Source organism: Alligator mississippiensis, chromosome 4 (genome assembly GCF_030867095.1).
Source record: "Alligator mississippiensis isolate rAllMis1 chromosome 4, rAllMis1, whole genome shotgun sequence".
Taxonomy (NCBI): domain Eukaryota; kingdom Metazoa; phylum Chordata; order Crocodylia; family Alligatoridae; genus Alligator; species Alligator mississippiensis.
The window spans coordinates 220949033-220969316 of NC_081827.1; the positions used below are offsets into that span (position 1 = coordinate 220949033).

Consider the following 20284-nt stretch of genomic DNA (forward strand, 5'->3'; position numbering starts at 1 on the left):
CGAGAGCAAGCGACCAGGGCGCGGCGGCTCCAGTCCCCTCCCTGCGGCGGGAGCGGGTGGAGGTGGAGGTGGCCGTGGCCGGGGGGCGCTCCGTCCGGGCTGCGGGGGGGACAGCTGCGCTTCCAGGCTCGGCTCGGCCCGGCCCGGCCCCTTCGCCTCCGGGGACGAGGCTGTCACGAGCAGACATGCCGCGCGGGCCGCTCCCGCTCGCGCTCCTGGCTTGCTCCGCGCTGCTGCTTCGCTGCGCTGGGGCCGAGGCCGGCGCGGCTCGGAGCCGGGGCCGGGACGCGGCGCCCTCCCTGCAGAGTAAGTGAAGCAATGAGGCGCGGGCGGAGCCGCAGCCCCGCGCTTGTCCGGACCGCCCGGGGACCCGCTCCCTCCCCCGGCCTGGGCCCCTCTGCTCTGCCTGCGGCAAACTTTCCCCGTCCCTTCAGGCCTTTGGGGACGGGGGAAGGCCTCTCCCCGTCTCTTCTGCCTTTGGGAAGGCAGCTGCAGGCTCTTGCTTGCAGCCTGCCAACCTCCTCTGCCGGCGGGGAGAGGCGGGAGCGCTCTTGTGTTCATGCCTCTGCCCGCTGCAGGGGCGCAGGGTCTCCTGGTGGGAGCCAGCGGGAGGGGGGGGGTCCTCTTCTCTTTTTATGGGGGGGAGAGGGGGGTAAGATGATAGACATGTGGAAAGCTTTACTATTTCAGGTGACAGCTGTCTTCTCGAAGCAGGCCAGGGCCCTCGTGTACTCAGCACCTCTGGCACCAGGTCAGAAAGTGCCCTCCCTCCCCCAACAGCCTGGGCCGCTCATCACGGGCTACGTCCTAAACTGGGAGAAGCGAAGCCATGTCCCCTCCATGCTAGGGGCAAACTCGGCTGAGTAACAGTGTTCATTTGGCAGCAGGCGGTGCTGCTTGAACCCTGCTTCTGATCCAGGAGGTAGCCTGTCAGGGTGGGTACTTCTGCCTAGCACAGTAAGTTTGCTAGGCAGACATGCCTTTAGGTACCTTTCCAGTGACCTGGAAAAACTTCTCTGCCTTCTGGGTGTACAAGGGAATTGTGGGAATTATTGGCACTTGAGTTACTTAACTCGTGCCCTTCCTGCAAAACGGGTAGGACGTGAGCATGAGTGAAAGCCTCATTCAGATTTTAGCTTGGCCTCTAGGGCTGGGCAGCCCCAGTAGTACTTGGGTCAGCAATTTTTGTGCATGTAGGTGGTTAGGGATAATAGCTGTGTAAGTGTTTATGTTAACTTGTAGTGAAGACAGCACCACGAGGATAAATTCTCTGCCACCACCACCACCTCGCTGGCTGTTTGCTGCCAGTTTCCTCCCATTCTGGAAGGAGACTGTAGGCCACTGCTCTCTTTCCCACTTGTGAAAGAAAAGTGATGTTCTTCTTATTCCCAGCAGTTCCTGGTTACTTTTCCATCAGCTGTTGATGAGACTGAAACTCCCTTATTACCAGCAGGAATAGCTTTTTAATGAAAAGTTTTAGGGAACTAAGATGTCTTTTTTTGTGCCTTACCACACATCTTATAATATTATCAGTGCTGAATATTATGAAGAGGAACTTTGAGTGCTAGCTAAACAGGTGGCCTGAACAGTGGTTTCTTCAAGCTGCCCAAATCGAGCTTCCTTCCTTATGCAGTTTTTGCCTCAGTTTCCCTTGTAAAGGAGGGTGATCGAGATATCATTAGTTTTATCCACCATGAGATACTTCTATACTGGCTCTTTCCCATCACTTAGTCTGAGTGAAAAAATTGCAGTTCTACAACATTTGATGATGACAGCTTTTCCAGTGCACCCTGTGCAGGTAGTTTTTTATCCCAGTGATGGCATAGATCCATGTCCATGATGATGAAGGGAACAGTATTGCTATTGGTATCATTCCTAAAAATCTTCCTAGAAATTTTGGATGGAGCCAAATTTGATTCTGTAAACATGTACTTCAGGTAAGGCAACTTGACCATTTTTAGTAACTATCTACAATGTTTCTTAAGTAACAGTCTTAATGGTAAAGAAAGTTGAAATGTTCTACAATTCTCTGAAAAAAGACTTCTTTTTAGAGGTACACCGATATATCAGTGGCATATCAGATTGGCACCAATAAAAGGAAAATTGACATTATTAGCAATCAGGTTTTTTGGCCAGTGTAGCCGATAATGTCACCAATAAATGCTATATACACACATGCAGCCACAGCATGCACATGGCCAGGAATACAGCCCAGCAGCTTAGAGACCAGTGTCCAGCCAGTAAGTCTGTGGGGCGCTGGGGTGTGGGGAGGACAGATCAAGGCCCCTACAGTGAGGGAGGGAGTAGGACAGAGCTGCACGCGGTACATTCAGGAGGCACAGGAAGGATGGGGGGGGTGGCTCCCTGCCACTGTGTGCACCCCCAGGGGAGGTATGGTCAGCATGTACCCCCCAGATTTGTGCATGGGGTGAGCTGTCCTCTGTGGGCTTGGGGGCAGGGGCTGTGCTGGCCTCTTCCCAGTGGGGGGGAGGGTGGGCCGGGGCTGTGCTTGGGGCAGGCAGGGGCAGGGTGGGGTACCAGTGCTGGAAGAGTTTGCTATGTAGGGCAGCCTACGGTGAATTTTGGGATGGCCATAGTCCATCCCATAGGCCCCTCTCCTAGCGCTGCCACTGCTTAACCGGAGCACAGTCCTGACCCCAGCCCCCTTGCTGAGAAGAGGCTGGTGCAGCCCCTGGCCTGCAGTGGGCAGCCTGCCCTTGTTCTGTGCCCAAATCTGGGGTGGGCACATGCCCCCCGTGCCTCCCCCAGGGATGTGCACAGTGGCAGGGAGCCACCCCTCCTCCCCACCTTCTGCATCCTGTGGACAAGCCACCTGCAGCTCCATCCTGCTCCTGGTGGGGTTGCATTCACTGCCCTGGTTGGGCAGCGCCTGCCCCTGCCCCACGCCCTCCCTGCCTCACCATGGGGGGCCTCATTCTGCCCCCCCTCCATGTTTCTTCACTCCACAGACTTACTGGCTGGACACTGCTCTCCAAGCTGCTGGGCTACATTCCTGTAATTTGGCTATCAGATTGGTATCAGCTAGTATGGCTGGTTAATAATTGGTATCAGTCAAGAATATCTTTATCGGTGCACACCTACTTCTTTTAGAAGGTGGCTGCATGGGAGTCACTATGGACTGTGGATAGTTTTGGAAGCAGTTTGGGACTTGCCTACTGGGACCTTTTTCTGAGTCAAAAGAATTCCCTGTTTTAAAGCTCAATAATCTTTCCCCCCCCCCTAGCGTGGCTTTACTATGTTTATAAAAAGCTCCACCATTTTGGTCAAAGTTGTTGTTGCACTTTGCAGGATGGGAGTCACAGGGTGTGTTTACATGTGCATTTATGCTGACTTAAATTTACTGTGCAGCAAGTTACTGTGCAATAACCAGGAATAGGCCGGCATCTACATGTGCAGCGTTAAAGAACATTAATGCTGTGTATGGACTGACTTGGGATTTAAATTAGTCGCAACTGTAGCTGGATTGCAATAAAGTTATGCCAAGGACAGCATATCCCAGATTACAAGGCCTAAAGGCAGAGGCCATTCTGGTGATATGGCCCACAGTTTTAGATTTTGTAAGAAGAACCAGGCCAGCACCTAATCTTAAACTAACTACATTATGCAAGTTGGCTAGACCTGGGAGCAAGGGTGAATGGAGAACCTGAATAACATGTCTGATTCTCTAGATTAGCCCAAAAAGTGCAGGACTAGGACAAATTATTTAAGGAGTAGGTAGAGGAGCATAGTCAGGACAAGAGCCTTGATCTGAGCCTACACTGAAGGGGACAGATATGTGGTAGTTGACAGCCAATTGGATAATGCAGGATGAAATATCTTATCTGAAAGCAACTGCATAACAGCAATTTCAAATATGCCTGTTGCTCAAGAGGGTTGGCCTAAATCAGTATAAGCCACTGGTAACAGAGCAGGTAGATAGATAGGGAAGAACAGTACTGCAAACACAATTTACTCATGATTTGCGCTGTTTCTTATGTCTTCCTATGGGTTATACGGTATTTAACTGCCAGAGCTTGGTCTTATGTCCAGGCGGGCTGACGCACTCTTTCCAAAGTCTCTAGCCCTGAGAACTTAACATCAATTATGACCAGACAGTTTGCTAATAGCCACCCATTGATGATTGTTTTGTATAGGATGGTCTGGATAGGGATATTCTGCCTCAGGCAGGGAGTTGGAGTATATGACCTGTAGAGGTCCCTTTCAGCCCTTCTCTAGCATTCTGTGATAATTTTGCTCAGCATATTCTCTGCTAAGGTGAACTGAATCTTCTTTTCTCCAGTGGGAAGGACAGCCTGCAAAAAGGAAATCTGGTCATGTTTTCCTTGCTTCTTTGCCCTGGCCCTATTAGTAGAAACAGCTCACATTGGTGGTACTCAGCCTCCAGCCTCTGAACTAAATGTGGCCTGCAGAGCCTGTTATTCAAACTGAGGGCTCCCCATAGGTCTGGGTATTTGGCAGCAGGGAGCAGTAGCAATTAACACTGCTACTGCTACCCTGCCTTCACATTTCTAAGAACCCTGGGCAAGATGATAATGGCTCTGTGCACCAGATGAGGTTGGAGCACAGGGCTGGGGCAGTGAGCCTGATCTGACACACAGGGCTGGGGCTAAGGTGGTAGATTCAATCCAGTGCTTACAGGGCTGGGGTTGGGGCTGGCACACACATGGGGCCAGGGCTGGGGAAGTTGGCTTCATTGCATAGGATCTGTCTCATGCACTGGATCTGACCCATGGCCACACCACTCATCTGAGCCCACAGCCCAAAAGGGTCGAGTACCACTGCCATATTAGTATGCAAGAGTCTACCAGGCTTCCCTCCCCTCTCTTCCCCAGCACAAATAGTAAAATGTTTACTCACTAAACTTATGTACTAATATAAAATTCTTACATTACAGGTGTCCTTCATGTAATACAAGTAAAACTTTGTTCTACACTATAGGTATATGAAGCATGTGCCCATTCTGCACCCTTGAAATGTAGACCAGTAGCCTTTAGAAAAAGGGTAACATCTCTTTGAGAAAATGTTTAGGGTGCTGGAAAATGACAATGCCTCCATTTTCCCTGTAGTTGGGTAAAAACAGTTATGCAGGTTTACTTGCCCAAAATTGTTGTATAGTTTTGTGTCAATGGTGGAAGAAATAATTTTTGTGTATAAGTTGCATGTGTGTTTGAAAATATTATCACTTTAGAATTCTGGACAATTGATTATAAATGACAGTATGTGAACACGTGTGCATACAACATCATCAGATCCTTATCTCCATTTTGTTTTAAATGTTAAATTAGCCAGATTAACTTCTTGATAGGGAATAAATGAAAAGTGTTAAAGACCTCAATTTTATTATTGCAGGAACTCCCTGGTTCAATTTAACTTCAGTAACTGCAGTGTAGAAGATAATAGCTCAGCTATTCTTTTTCTCTATGTTTTGCAACTTCCCAGTTAACTCCCTATGTAGAGCTTGATTACGCAAGTAATGTTCTGAGATAAACATTTGGCTCTAAAATGGTAAAGTGAATTTCTATGTGATCACAGTCTTAAAAACATATGAAGCCTGGAATATCCACAAGTTCAGACACAGTTGATAAGTATGCATTCAGCAGTTTAAGGATATGCAATTCATGGGCATCAGCCCCAATAACTGAAATAAGTCCCTGAAATAAGTCAGCATTTTACATCCCATTTATAATACTGGACATGTTTTCCTCTTGGATGACAGCAGAGAAGGAAGAATACCTATATGTGAGACTGATACTTTCACCCACATTTTTCTTTTACTCTTAACTTCTCCTGTTCTTTCCATACAAGAATTCTCTTTTAGCATATAACATTCCTTTCAGTTACCCTTACTGTAACATTTTAAATCTTGCTTCTATATTTAATGTTTCACTGTGGCCAAGATTTTCAGAAGTTACTAATAATCTTGGGTGCCTCAGTTGGTATCCACTTGGGAATACATGAAAGGGGCCTGATTTTTACTGAGTATCCATCTTCTAAAAAATCCTCTATTTTAAAGCATCTTTCTTGGTCACCAGAAATCACTCATTCCTTTTTTTAAAGTCTTAACATGTATATTTAAAATTGTATTTTATATAAGTATTTTATTTTGGGATGTTTTAACAAAAGAGTTCAGAAATATCATATGTAGGGTGTTTTTTGTATTGGTTATGAAGCATGGCTAAGTATTTTTTATAAATATATCTCCACAAATTTAGAACAATCTTGTCTCTGAATTGCCAATGATTATAATAGGCAGACAAGGTTCCTTGGGTGAATTTGATATCTTTTATTAGACCAACCCAAATAGGTGGAGAATATTAAGCAAGCTTTCGGGTTCAATAACCCTTCGTCAGGCTAAGGAAGTTTCAGCAGGAAGAGCACACACCAATAACTTAATAACTATTCTCCACCTATTTGGGTTGGTCTAATAACAGATATCAAATTCACCCAAGGAACCTTGTCTGCCTATGTCCTTAGACCAACACGGCTACCCCTGCAATGATTATAATATTATTTTGAAGGTTAATTTTGCAGTTAATAGTTTTAATTCAGTTGGTCCAACTTAAGGCCATGGCCCTGTAAAATTTACGTGGAACTTTTTTCCCCTCCCCCAGATAAAGGAGTATTTGTTATCCAAAGTGAAGACTTCAACCTTTGCATTAAAGCAGATACATCCAGACTTGTTCTTGAAGACTGCAATCAACATTCCAACTATATGTTGTGGAAATGGGTCTCTAATCGTCATCTTTACAACGTAGGCACAAGCACTTGCCTAGGACTTGACTTCAGTAAGCAAGAGCAACCATTAAGTATGTTTGAATGTGATTCTACTCAGCATTCGTTATGGTGGAACTGTAATGGAAAGGTGGTGGTTGGTGCATCACAGTACCATTTATCTGCTGAAAACGGCAATCATATTGTGGCAAAAAGAATGTCTAACCATAAGTGGAAGCAGTACATGTTCAATGATGAAGATCTTTGTGAGCATCCGTTTGAAGGTAAAAAATAAAACTTAAACTCCTATTCACCTTTCATTAGAATTTTGTAGGGTTTCTCTGAGACATATAATTTGTTAAGGACATGATCATTTGTAACTGATTGGTATGGCGATGCCATGGTGCAGGTATTTTTATCTGTAGTATATAACAGTAAAAGCTGAATCTGAATACCAGTACTGCCAATTCTACACTCTGAAGAATTGCCAGAAGAACTACAAACACCCCATAAGATTTGATTAAAAATTAATGGATTTTAAAGCAAACTGTGTGCTCTGATTTAGTGCTGTTTGCTAAATTATTCACGTAACCCATCTTCCCCCTCATAAGTATGTGCACAGATGGTGCGGAACAAGAGTGCTCAACCTGCAGGCCAGATAGATCTGTCCTATAGGGCTGTGGCATCTGGTCCACAGGGCTCCCCACAGGTCTGGAAATTTGGCAGTAGGGGAGTGCTCCCCTGCTGCTAAAACTCTGGATCCATGGGGATCCATTTTGGATCGGGCACCTAATCCCAGCACACAGGGTCAGATGGGAGAGTGCTGGGCCCCAGGGCCCAGTCACAGTGTGGGGGGCAGAAGGGAATGGCGTTTGATTCTTGGGACCCAATCCCGATGTGTGGGGAGTGGGAAAGGGACTATGCTGGGCCTCAGAGCCTATCTAGCCCACAGATGGGCCCCACATCACTCATCTGGATGCAGGGCCAAAAGCTAGAATATAAAGCCAGCCTCAAGCAAAAACAAAATGTATGTATGCAAATACTGCAGAGTAGCTTCTCTGCCTTCCATCAGGCACAGGTTCCATATTTCTCCTTGTTTTCTTTTATCTACTTAAAGTTTTCTTTAATTATTTAAATTGTAAGCAGTTCCGGTAGTACTTTCTGGCCTCCTAGCCAGGCATAGCAGCTCCTTTCTCCCCAGGCCAGCCCCGGCAAGCTGCCACAGCCTGTACAGTCCCCCAGAAGCTGAAGCTGCTTTAATCACCCTCCCTTACTAGACTAACTGCACTGCAGTGGCAGGAAGGGTAAAACCACTGTTGCTGTGTTATAAGCAATAAGGTGGCCCCACCATGCTGTGCCTGCTCAGAGTGCAGGGGCACATGGGAACTACTATCTGCTCTGCATGAGTAAAGCAGTCCAAGAGAGAACTGTAGGCAACAGAGACAAATTCACAATCAGTTTGTTTGTTTTGAAGCATGTCAGTAGTCTCTAAAATCAGTCACAAATCATAATACATGTAATAATATAACATGTATTGACAACAGTGGGAAGTGGATTCTGAGCACTGGAAACTTTGGAACATGGAGACCAGAATTTAGGTTCAGCCTATTGCGAAAATAAGAGATAAGAGCAAATTTCAGGACCCAGGCCCAGATTTCAAACACCTCTGCAGTTTAGGTGTAATATATGCCAGAGCCCCTTCAGACATCCAGATATCTTAACAATGTTTTTACAAAGACCTTCAGGGCAAAGAGATAAAACTGTCTGTCGCAGTTCATAGTAAACTACCTTTGACCCCCTTGCTCAGTTTCTATGAACACTCCTTTCAAGTGACTGGCCAGTGTTTGTTGTTTCTCTCAGTGGAATTCCCTGATTCACCCAATGTTTTGACTGGAACCCAACTTCCAGAATTCTAGCTTAACAATGATGTTTTCTTAGCAGGCCTATTGGGACTGACCATTGCCCTAGTCTTACTTTTGGGAGCTATTAATTGGTGTGAAATACTGTGACTAAGGACAGCTTGTTCAAGACATATTTATTTATCCATTGAAACAGCCATCAGATGGAAAAAGGTTTAAAAAACAAACAAAGGCCTATACACATTTATCTTGCTTAAGTTTAATATTCTTCTCAAGACTTTAATAGGTCCAAATTATCCTTTAGACAAGGATTTGTATGGGATTGGTTTGTATATGGATGATCCTGCTTCAGGCAGGGTTTTGGATAACATGACCTCCAGAAGTCCCTTCCAGCCCTACTTTCTATGATCCTATGATACCTGGTACCCTGACATCTATAAAAAGACAGTTAGTATCAGCCCAGCAACTACTGCCTTCTCGTGACTGTCAACTGTTTTCAGGGCTTGTCCTTTAACTTCTCTTAAGTTCTTTGTTTCACTGGATTGTCCCCTACCCTCTGTGCTATCCAGCAACTGTTGATCAGAAAACAGTGGATAAACCTTCCAACCTGTTCTGTTTAGGTCTTGGTGACTAAGATATCTGCAGCCATTGATTCTTGGTCTCTGCAGATGTGCTAAAAAACATTTAGGGCTAAATTAATTATTTGCACCTACACAGCAGACTGCATAATCAAATAGACAAAGGAGCATATAACACTAACAAATACCAGTATCTCCCATGTTTTTCATGCTGCCCGTTAGTTTCAGCAGGCTTTAAAAGAGACATATAATTAATTAATTTCTCTTACCATTATTGGGACATTAGCAATGGGAAAATCTGGAGAATACTGTGCATGGTGTGCCTATTTTGTAGGAGGATCTTTTTTAACAAACATTGGGTGCCTGTACACAATTAATTGAGTCTGCTCCTGATTCTACTTGGAACAATCTAGCATCACATGTATAAGCCCCCACAGGTTTAAAAATAGCTGCTGGGGCACCTTAACTAAGTCTTGTCAGATGAGCTTTAATTTAAGCATCCTGTGGCCACGTTTAAATGCGCAAGGACTTAATACACATGATGCTGTGGTGTTTTAATTAGAGCAGCTCTCCAGGAACCACTCTGATTAACACCCTCACCCCCCAACTATCCCCAAAAACCCATTAGTTTTACTCTAAGCATGATTGTGATGCTTTAGAAAAAAGGTGCTCCTTTACTGGTTTAGGTGCTAGAAATTAAATTGATTGATCTAGTGAAGTAAAGTAAAAAATCTTTGCAGCTTTCAGATATACTTAGCCTTGTTTGTTATGCTGAATATATTTGGAAAAATATCCTGGCTGTTTTGTAAAAACATTAACTGTGATGATAGTGAAATCAAATAACACAGGTCACTTTTTCCCCCCCAAGTCAAAATGTATAAAACATTTTAGTTTTACATTATGTATTACAATTCTAGTAGGAAGAAATATAAAAGAGAAATAGCAGAGGAAAGAATGCAAAAGATCAAAAAGTCATAAAAATTGTTGGGGTTTATGTTATATCGCTTGTTTGCTATTGAATAGATGCAAATAACAATATGCTAATTAAAGCCCTAGTCCTGACAGTACTTACACACACAAAGACATTTGGCTGAGCAAGAGCTGCATTTGTACATGCAACTGAAAAATTAAAATGTACCTATTTTATGTGTAATTACTGCACATTTTTATGCATATTAGCTCATATGAGTGAATTTTTGTAGTAAGTTAAAGTCTAAGTTTTGAAAAATTACTCTAAATGGGGTGCATCTACATGTGGCATTAAGGCGATGTGGTAAACTCCAGTGTAGTTTGCACTGGAGTCAGCTGTTCCTGGGCACAGCCCTTGCACATGCAGCCAGGACCACAGCAGTTTGAGCCAGGGCAGAGCAGCCCTGGCTGGCAGCAGGCTCAGGGGTTCAACCCCAGACTCTGGGTGGTGGTGTTGGACAGCGGAGCGTCTAGCTGGGGCACAAAACTGTGCCATCCAAGTCTGCTGCCAGCCTGGGGCTGCTCTGCACCAACTCAAACTGCTGCGTTCCCAGTCACTGTCCACATGTACGTTTCTGCACAGTAAATGACTCTGCCATAAGATTGTAATGTCTCCAACAGTACTATCTTATGGTGAAGTTAATTTACTGCACTCTAATACTGGCATACATGTACTTGGTGATGCTTTACTGAGGAGGTAATTAGTCAACTCCACAGTAAAGCACACGTGCAGATGCACCCACAGTTTAGCTAACTAGACATTTTAAAGAATAATTTAATACATAATACCCTAACCATAATTTTATTATTGCTGTGATATCAAATATAAGTGCATAATGAATATTTGACTGACAACATTTATTTCTACCGTTATTAATATGGTAATTATTTCTACTATTATCCCCTGTGTTATATTACAGAAACATATACCCTGTTGGGAAATTCTCTTGGTCTTCCTTGCATTTTTCCATTTCAGTACAACAAGAAGTGGTATTATGAATGCACCAGAGATGGAAGGGAATTTCACTGGTGTGCCACCACAAGTCGGTATGAACGAGATGAAAAATGGGGGTTTTGCACAAATTCTGGTATGTGTCACGTTTCTTCTCTTTGTTTTATAACAACAAAAAGGGGGAAAAAAGTATTGTCTGATCTTTATCCCAGTTGAGGGGGGTGGAGGTAACTTTGTACTGATTACAAGATCATTCTCATTCTGCTGGTGTGGACATTCTTCAGACAACTGTACACTTTATCATAGTTCTTCATTCTTGCCCCTTTGATACTCAAAGCCTGGCCCTAAGAACAAACAAACAATAAAATGGACACATGCTGACCTACAGTTTGCACATAATAGACCATACTCCTACCAGCCTGTTTCTCAACTCTCCAGAGATCATCTCCACAGCATGCAGGCAGAAGAGGTTAGCTTCTGCACAGAGACACTACTACTTTTGACTGAAGCATAGCTTGTAAACTGCTTTTAGTTCACACTGTATCTTTAAACAGCCTCAGGATTAAAACTAAACTATGGAGAAGCAACAGTGAATTACAGGCAACTGTTTCTGAACCTGTTTAAGCATTTGGATGTCCAGTTCCCATGAAATACTATAAATGCCAGTTTGTAAAGTATTAAATACCAACGTGCTGACTTTTTCAAGCTGAGAGGAGGTCAGGCAGCCTCTGAAGAAAATTTGGGCAGTGGCAGAAGGCAGTGACAGAAGGCTGCTCAGTCTCAATGAGTAGGAGCAATAGAGGAAAGCCAGCAGAGTTTCTTGAGCCACTTTAGCCACTATCTGGCATCTGGTCTGATGCTCCTTAATGTGGGATCTTTGCTTCTCAAATTTATATCACATTGGGCACATCTACACATGCTGATTTAAGGCACTTTAGCCCAATTTAAGGTGCACTGAGAGCATGTCTCTATACCATGAACTAGATATAGACATTGGATTTATAATAGACATTTTAACCTGCCTAACATCTGACTCCCCAGGTATCTCTCCACTATTTACCAGTTACATTCATTCCCCCCCCACCCCCAGCCTCTCTCTCACCCACTGACTCCTCAATTTCCATCTTCACTGACTGGCTTTCTTGCATGCAGACCAGCCTCTGGCTTCTTTACTATTCATTCCATCCAGGAAGAGTGCACACCAACTGCAGATGCTTCCTCAGCCTGACAGGTTATTTAAACCCAAAAGCTTACTAAGAAGAATTTTTCCAACTATTTGAGTGGTCTAATAAAGATATCAGATTCACCCAAAGAACCTGGATTGTATTAACAGGAGTGTCACTTGCAAATCAAGGAAAGCAGTTCTTTCACTCTATTCAGCACTGATGGGACCTCACCTGGAATACAGGTGTAGTTGTAGAAGTCCAGTTTTGAGCCCCCACTTCAAGAAGTACATGGACAGATGGAATGAGTCCAGCAGAAAGCAAGATTGTGAGGCTTGGAAAGCAAGACTGTGAGGAAAGGCTGAAAGAGCTAGGGTTATTTCGTCTGGAGAAGAGCAGACTGAGGGAGCATTTGATAACAATCTTCAGGTACCTGAAGGGAGTTTACAGAGAGGATGGAGATGAGCTTTTATCTGTGGCCATAGGGGACAGGACTAGGAGCAATGAAGTCAAGCTGCAACAGAGGAAATTTAGATTGGAGATTAGGAGGAACTTTCTGACAATGAGAGTGGTCAAGCATTTGGAACAGGGTACCTAGAGAAGTTGTGTACTCTTCATCCCTGGAAATTTTCAATAGCATATTGGAAAGATACTTGGCTGGTATGATTTAGTCAGGGATGATCCTGTCTTGAGCAGGTGGCTAGACTATCAGTGGTTCTCAATCTTTTTTGTACCAGGACCATTTGTAAATACAGATGGCCAGTCCCAAGCCAGTGCCCCTCACTCCCAACCTGCTGCCTCCTGCCCCCAGGCCCCAGCCCCCCAGTGTGTGGGGCAGAGAGTGGGTATGTGGGGAAGGGGAGAGGCCTGGAGGGCCCCAAGCAGCCCCTTTCAGGCTGGAACTGACAGCCTGCAAGGGAAAAGCCACGGTTTTCCACATTTTTCTCCTTTAAAAGAGAATCCAATTTTAAAGTTTGTTGATCCATTTTTACAGTTTGTCTGTGACCCTTTCATATATTCTTGTGACCCACGTTTGGGTCATGACCCACAGGTTGAGAGGTGCTGAACTAGATAATCCTGTGAGGTCCCTTCCAGTCCTACTTTCCTATAGTGTGAGCACCTTGCAGATGTTTTTAGCAGTGTAACAAACCTACCGATAATCAGAATTGGTCTGGGAGTTACTAGTGTGTCATGCATAGATAGTTTCATGAATTGAATTTACTAATACAGAGTTTGGTTTCTCTATAGCTAATGTTAAGAGCTGTTCAGTTTTATCATTTTTATATTAATATGAACCATGGGATTTAATATTAATGTATTTCTGTAGTTGAAAATTGTGACTTTTACTAGTAATAGGGGTGATCTCTAAATTAGGTGTTAGGAATGCCTAAACCAAACAAAGGTTTTTTGCACCTGAGGGAAACCCTGATTTCCAGGACATAAGTTGATCTCTGATAGTTTGCATTTGGAATGGATATGCATGTTGATTAACCAGAAAGGAGATGTAACTTGCAATGTGCATTTGGAAAGAGGTGCCAATCCCAAACTGTTGTGGCTTACATTTCAAAGGGAAAAAACCCTCAATAAGGGAAATCCTTTTTCAGGAGAAAAATACCTGGAAGGACTCTCATATACAGTTTGCTATTTTTTTACCTTTAAATAGAATAAGAGAGAACCTATATCTTTCTTGAATAATTGATAGTTAAGGAAATTGAACTGAAAGGGTGTAAATATTCCATATGCCTTAAATATACTGTATTTTGTCACACACAGGTTGCTCCAAGATAAGAAACACACTTTGTTTTTAAAGGGCAGAATCAAGAAAAATTATATTTTTTTGTAATACCTGAGTAGCAGCAACTAGAGAGCTGAACCTGCTTATTGTTCTACTTGCTGGGTGCATCTACACGAGATGTTTACTTTGGAGCTGCCTAATTAGCCCCAAAGTAAAGTGTCAGTGTCTACATGTGTAGCCCTTTTAGGCCACAGAAAACTAACTCCACTGCAGGTTAGTACTTGTAAGTACAAGTACTATCTTACAGCAGAGTTCTTTAGTGTACAGCAACATACATGTAGACAAGGAAAGGGCTTACCGGGGCTCAGAGATGCTTCAGTTCAGGGGCTGCCTGCCAGCTAGCCCTGCATTGGAGCACCCTTGTGCTCCAGCCAGCCCCTCCACAGCACGTTGAGCCAAGTTGGAGCAGCCCCAGGCAGTCAGGCTGACCCCCACCAGGCTGGCAAGCTGACCCCCCAGGTCCTCTGTCAACCAGGCATACTCCGACCCAGCTCAACATACTGCAGTCCCAAGCGCACATTTTAACACAGCACCCAGGAGCAATTACTCCAGTGCAATATGCACCAGAGTTTATTGCTCTGTGCTAACAGCCCAGAGGCAGGCAAAATATGGCCCACAGGCTGGATCTGGCCCACTAGGCCATGCTGTCCAGCCCGCAGGCCCCCTAAAACATTAGACAATTCATTGTTATCTTCCTGTGGCTGCCTGTCAGATGACAAAGGCACCAGCAGCCACAGGACCCAGGAGGAGCTGGCAGAAGCAGCAAGGCCCATCCATCCCCACCCCACTCCCAGCCCCTAACTGGAAGCTTCTGCCTAGCAGAGGCTTCTGGCCTGGCGAACTTGGGGCTGTTCCCTGACTCCCTTTGCCCAAGAGGGAAGCTCAGATAAGAACAGGCTGGGGGGGTGAGGATCGCTGGTGCAGCAGGAGCTAGCCTGGCCCAGCCAACACCATGTGTCTCCCAGCTGGCTCCTGCTGCACCATGCGGTCCTGGCCCTGCAGTTGAGAACCACATGCTGCCGAAGCAGTGGGTGGCTGCGGGGGGCAGTGATGGTGGGTGGAGAAGAAAGGGAAGTGGCAAGGGAAAGGCAGTGGTGGCAGGCAGGGCGGAGGAAGTAGCAGTGGGCGGGAGTGCAGGGCCCTAGGGCTGGGGCTGGTGGCATTAGGATCCAGCTGGGAGCCACAGAGGCCAGGCTAGCTCCTGCTGCGGTCTGCAGTGCCAGCTATGCATCCAGGAAGCACATGCTGGTGGGAAGTGCCCAGCTGAGCCAGCTGGTTCCGTGTGCCAGCCACAATGCCAGGACCCATGCAGTGCAGCACAGAGCCAGTGGGCTGGGCCCAGCAGTGCTCCATTTCCACACCATCAGGCCAGGATGAGATGGGCCAGGCTGGCTCTGCGTGGGTCCGGCATTGTAGCTCTATGCCACACTGCATGGCACAGAGCCAGATGGGCACCTCCTAGCACCACGTGGTTCCTGGCAGCATGGCACTGAGCCGACCCACCCCGTCCTGGGATCCATGCAGCACAGCATGAAACTCCAGGACCCATGTAGCATGGCATGGAGTCAGCCAGACTGGCTTTGCGGCACACGATTCCCAGCTGTAACCCCAGGAGCTGCATGGAGCCAACCCAGCCTGATGGTACACTAGTGCCAGGAACTGTGGGGAGTCTCAGGCCATCAGGCTGTGCTGGCTTCTCGGGTTCCTGGCACTCTAGCTGGGAGCCGCACATGGAGGCACAGAGCCAGAGTCCTGTGAGCCCCACCTTGCAGCCAGGAACCATCTGGTGCCCTTCCTCATACCCCACATCTACACATACAGACACACACACACACACACTCACACACACACACACACAGCTCCCCACAAACTGCATACCCACGCACAGCCCACATACACCCACACACATATACCCACAGCAACCCAAAAAGCCCATACCCACCCACCCATACCCCCCATACCTCTCGACACGCCCCTACACCTCCCCCCAATGTACAAGAGTAAGACTTCATTTTGCGCTATTATGCAATCACCTCTATATATGCAAAAAACACACAAATCAGGACAAAAACATTTTTCAAAATAAAATATGTTATTGTCAATGTGTAATTTTTAGTATACAATTTAGATTTTTTGTGATTGGAAGATGGTAACCCCTCCCCCCCCGCCGCCCAAAGGAGTACTTCCATGGCAAGGGGAGGGACTTCCAGTGGCAAAGGTCAGGGGTTAGGGGTGGGACTTCTGGTCCCAAGATGGTGACAAGGGGGCAAGACACCTGTTGAGGGGCAGGGCTACCCTTTTGGCCCTTGGCAGCTCACCAAAATTCATTAAGTGGCCCTCCAGTTTAAATACTTGCCCACCCCTGTAATAGCACGTGTAGATCCACTGTCTGTGGATTACATGCAGATTTTACTTTCACTTTTATCCAGTAAGCAGCAGAAACAGCTCTTGCCGTATTTCCTAACATATAATCTGCACTCCGGTTTCCAGCAGCTGGGGTTTTGTTTTTTTGGGCGCACCATAAAAAGGTGTGTCATATTCAAGAAAACATGTAATTGTAGATCAGGAATATCATCTAGCATGGCAAACAGCTGCATATCTGTGGGGAGGAAGTTATCTGCATAGTATGCATAAGCTTCAATTCTCATTGAATAGAAAAATATAGATGAGTATATAAGGTGACGGTGCATAGATGTGCAGGATAAGGCAAAAGGGTCTAGAGATTCTTAGGCTTTGGATGATTTTGTTCCCAAGTTGATGGAAGATAGGACTGCAAGATGAGAAGCTGCTTTCAGGAAAGCTTTGTCAGGAAAGAACGGGACAACTCTCTGGGCAGAGAGGGGTGTTGTATATTAGTAAGAAATGCAAGGCAAGATCCTTCTTTAATTGTTATAGTTATTTTCTTGTATTCTGTCCACAATCCACAGTTGCTTCTGTATGTGATTTTTCTTGTTTGTGTAATGACTTCTTTGCTATTCTATTTATTGTATTGATAGCCTGTGGTAAAGGTGATTTTCTGAGCTGCTGGTAGCCTCAGGATTCTCTCTTATGGGAGAGGGGACCTATAATTTTATATAAACCCTAGAAATATTACTCATAAACTGGCAAAACTTCCTCTGCTGGAGGTACAAGGCTCAGACTGGAACAGTTGGAATTAAGGTTTACTGGGTAAGAAGTTAACCTGGGGGCAAATGTTAGTTTGTTCTGCGATAAGCAGCAAAACAGTGGGGAGAGGTAGGATGTCAAAGAACCCCAGTAAAAAAAAACAACCAGGGGTGGATGGGTGAGAGAGAGAGGTTCCTAAATTTTTACAAAGCAATCTAAAAAAAATTCCATTGTGTGACACCATATTAATACCCTTCTGAGTCCAATCTCTGCATCCAACACGGATCATTTTTAAATGGGAGAAAACATAATTTTCCCTTGTTCTTGGAATCAGCTGAACTACTTGGGCTAAAATTTTCCCAGATAAATTCTGCCCAAGGCAGTCAGTCACACAGCATGGATAACTTCAGTATTGCCAATTATGGCTATAACAAGCATGTATAATATTTCATTCCCTGAGTATACTCTGATAAGGGGAGATTAATCTTCCTTCTCTCTTCAGCAGTAGCATAAGTATGATTCACCGTGCTTCTAGGAAGTTAGTGAGCCAGTTTCACCTTTAAGTTCCTAGAGGCAGATCATTAGCTGGTATAAATTGCCAATATTCTTGTTGACTTAATTAGACCTGTGACAAATTAAATCAGCTGAGTTTTGCCTCCTCATATTTACTAACATAATGAAAAGCCAACTAGGTCTTTATGTATATGAATTGTTTTAATTTCAAATAGCCTCCAATTTCCTTCTATACTTTTGACATCAGAGCACTGAAAATGAGTTCATAACCATGCTTCCATTGCATGCCCTCTTGGTGTTCAGTATTACATAAATTGTTATATTATAGTACTTTCTATCCAATTGGTTTGTAACATTCTGTTCTTAACTGACATCTCATGCAGAGACTGGCTGTGACACTTTTTGGCAGAAGAACCCTGACACACACATTTGTTACCAGTTCAATATTTTTTCTGTTCTTCCTTGGAATGAGGCACGTGCTGCATGTCAGACACAAGGAGGAGATTTGCTAAGTATTGCAGACATGGAAGAACAGAAGTACATAAGTGACCAAAGTGGTGAGTATGTCTTTTATACTTAAACTAAAAATTCATGCTGAGTTTGCTTGGCTGCACGGCGCAAGGGACAAAAATTTGAATTGAATTTAAAGTCAATGAGAATTTGAGGGCTAGGATTTCAACAAAAGCATTGATTATAGTGTTTTATGGGGACCAGCTCAAAGCAAAACTTACACCCAAACAGCCCTAAACTTTAGGGAAGTTCATAACTAGGTCAGGTCTCTTAACCTTCAGAACTGCAGAATCACACCCATAGTTTGTTCAGGTAGAAGGTCTTCCATAAGTTTGCAAAGAGAGATTACTCAGTACACACAGATAATAGTATTCACCATTTTCCACTGTTGCCTTCAAGGTCTTTCCACATCATGTGCTCCAGTAAAGCTCCAGTAAAGGTTTAAATAAACTATAGGTTAAATAAGCTGTAGGTTTACTACTCAAGTTCAAAGGTTTTATATGTGCTACTGCAGTTATCTTTTACTAATCCTTTACCCTTCTGAATGATTTGCCATTACGCTTGTTATCCTGTTCTTGTACCTATGGCTACAGAAATGTTCATTTTCTTTGGAGAATTCTGCAAATAATGTACAAAAATCCATTTAAATGAAGGCTATGCCTCATTCTCAGTGTCACAATTAATAGTTACTAGACTAACTGGGTTAGGATGACCACTAAATGTTCAGGGGGGTTTCAGTAAATATCCTGATGGGGAAATGATGTGCTTTCTTCAGAAGTATAAAGCACTTCTTTGGTATGCTTTTTGTTTTCCTGTGTGCAGAAAAAGTATTTAATTAGCCCTGTTTTATTCTGATACTTAGGAACTCAGTAATTTTATTAATGTGAGTTAAAGATATCAATGTAGGTAGAGGGTTACAGATTTGGGGTCTAAAGATCTATATTTCCAAATCTCATTACTTCCTCTCTTCGCAGATAACAACTTGCTTCCTATTATTGTTACTTGCAATAACAAGGTATAGCAAACAGGAAAGTCTGACATTCGTTTTTCACTAGTGTATGTAATGCATATGTTTTTTAAGTAAAGGAACTGAACATTTTTATAAATAATTGGCCTTAAAATCATGTTCATTATATATTGGTCTAGAAGATCTGAAACAGGGTTTGATGTGAAAGTCATGTTGATGAGACAGGTGGATGTTTTAAGTTTTAAAAGTAGCAGAGAATTGTATTGCAAAGAGTTGCATGCTGTGCAGTTACTGAATGTCTGCTCATTTATTAATTGTGGCACCCCTGCACATTGACTGGCTACGTTTGTTGTTTTTTCAGTAGTATATTAATTACTAATTAAAGTGAACCTAATCAAGAAGTGAGGGTAAATGCCAGTGGTATTTTTAGGGTTGTTGGCAGTAGTGGTATTCTTAAGCACTTATTAATGACTTATATTGAATTTTGACTGTTTTTTGTCATGCAATCTGATAGCAGCCTGTCTGCACCCACAGATATTATAAAACATGAAAGAAATGTCTGTTTGTCTCCTTCATATATTTCAGAGAAGTTAAACATTACTGAAATTATGCTATGGACAGGCCTGAATCAACTGGATGCAGCTGCTGGCTGGCAGTGGTCAGATGGAGCACCATTGGCATTTGTGAACTGGAGACCAAGTACTTGATGTTCCTCTTGGATATATTATAGCACTGTAATTATATGCTCTCTGTAACTGAAGTTAAAATATAAGAGTACTGTTCCTGCAACTGCTACTTATCTGAAAAATGAACTACATGAAATGATGTACTATTTTTGTGGGCAGGTTTTTTCACACTGATGACCAAGTACATAAGCTGGACAAATGATTGCAATAGAATTCACTATATGAATTTACAGCAACTAGGAGTCTTGCCCTTTTGCTTTTGGAGGAGTTTTCATGATCGTGATTGACAGTGTTTTGTTAAATATATTTTTAAAATATGGATTCTAATATGTTTTGTGGGGAAAAGAATTTTTGATTGACTAGTTTTACATTAGTATGGGAAACTCTGTGACATGATTTGTTCCATCTTTGAGGTCTATTTATTGGAACAGAAAATGGAGACATTGGCACGTCTC

At 44.0% G+C, this 20284-nt stretch overlaps 1 protein-coding gene across 1 annotated transcript in view; it reads left to right on the top strand.

Annotated features, from left to right (window-relative positions):
- The first annotated feature begins 184 nt into the window (after positions 1-184).
- The window catches only part of PLA2R1 (phospholipase A2 receptor 1), an 88955-nt gene continuing 68855 nt past the window's right edge, over positions 185-20284 (top strand). Inside the window, exons 1-5 of the mRNA XM_014599540.3 lie at positions 185-306; positions 6633-7016; positions 11059-11226; positions 18050-18223; positions 19729-19842. Of these exons, the coding sequence (XP_014455026.2) occupies positions 186-306; positions 6633-7016; positions 11059-11226; positions 18050-18223; positions 19729-19842 (961 nt within the window). The 5' untranslated portion in view covers position 185. The remainder of the gene's footprint in view (positions 307-6632; positions 7017-11058; positions 11227-18049; positions 18224-19728; positions 19843-20284) is intronic.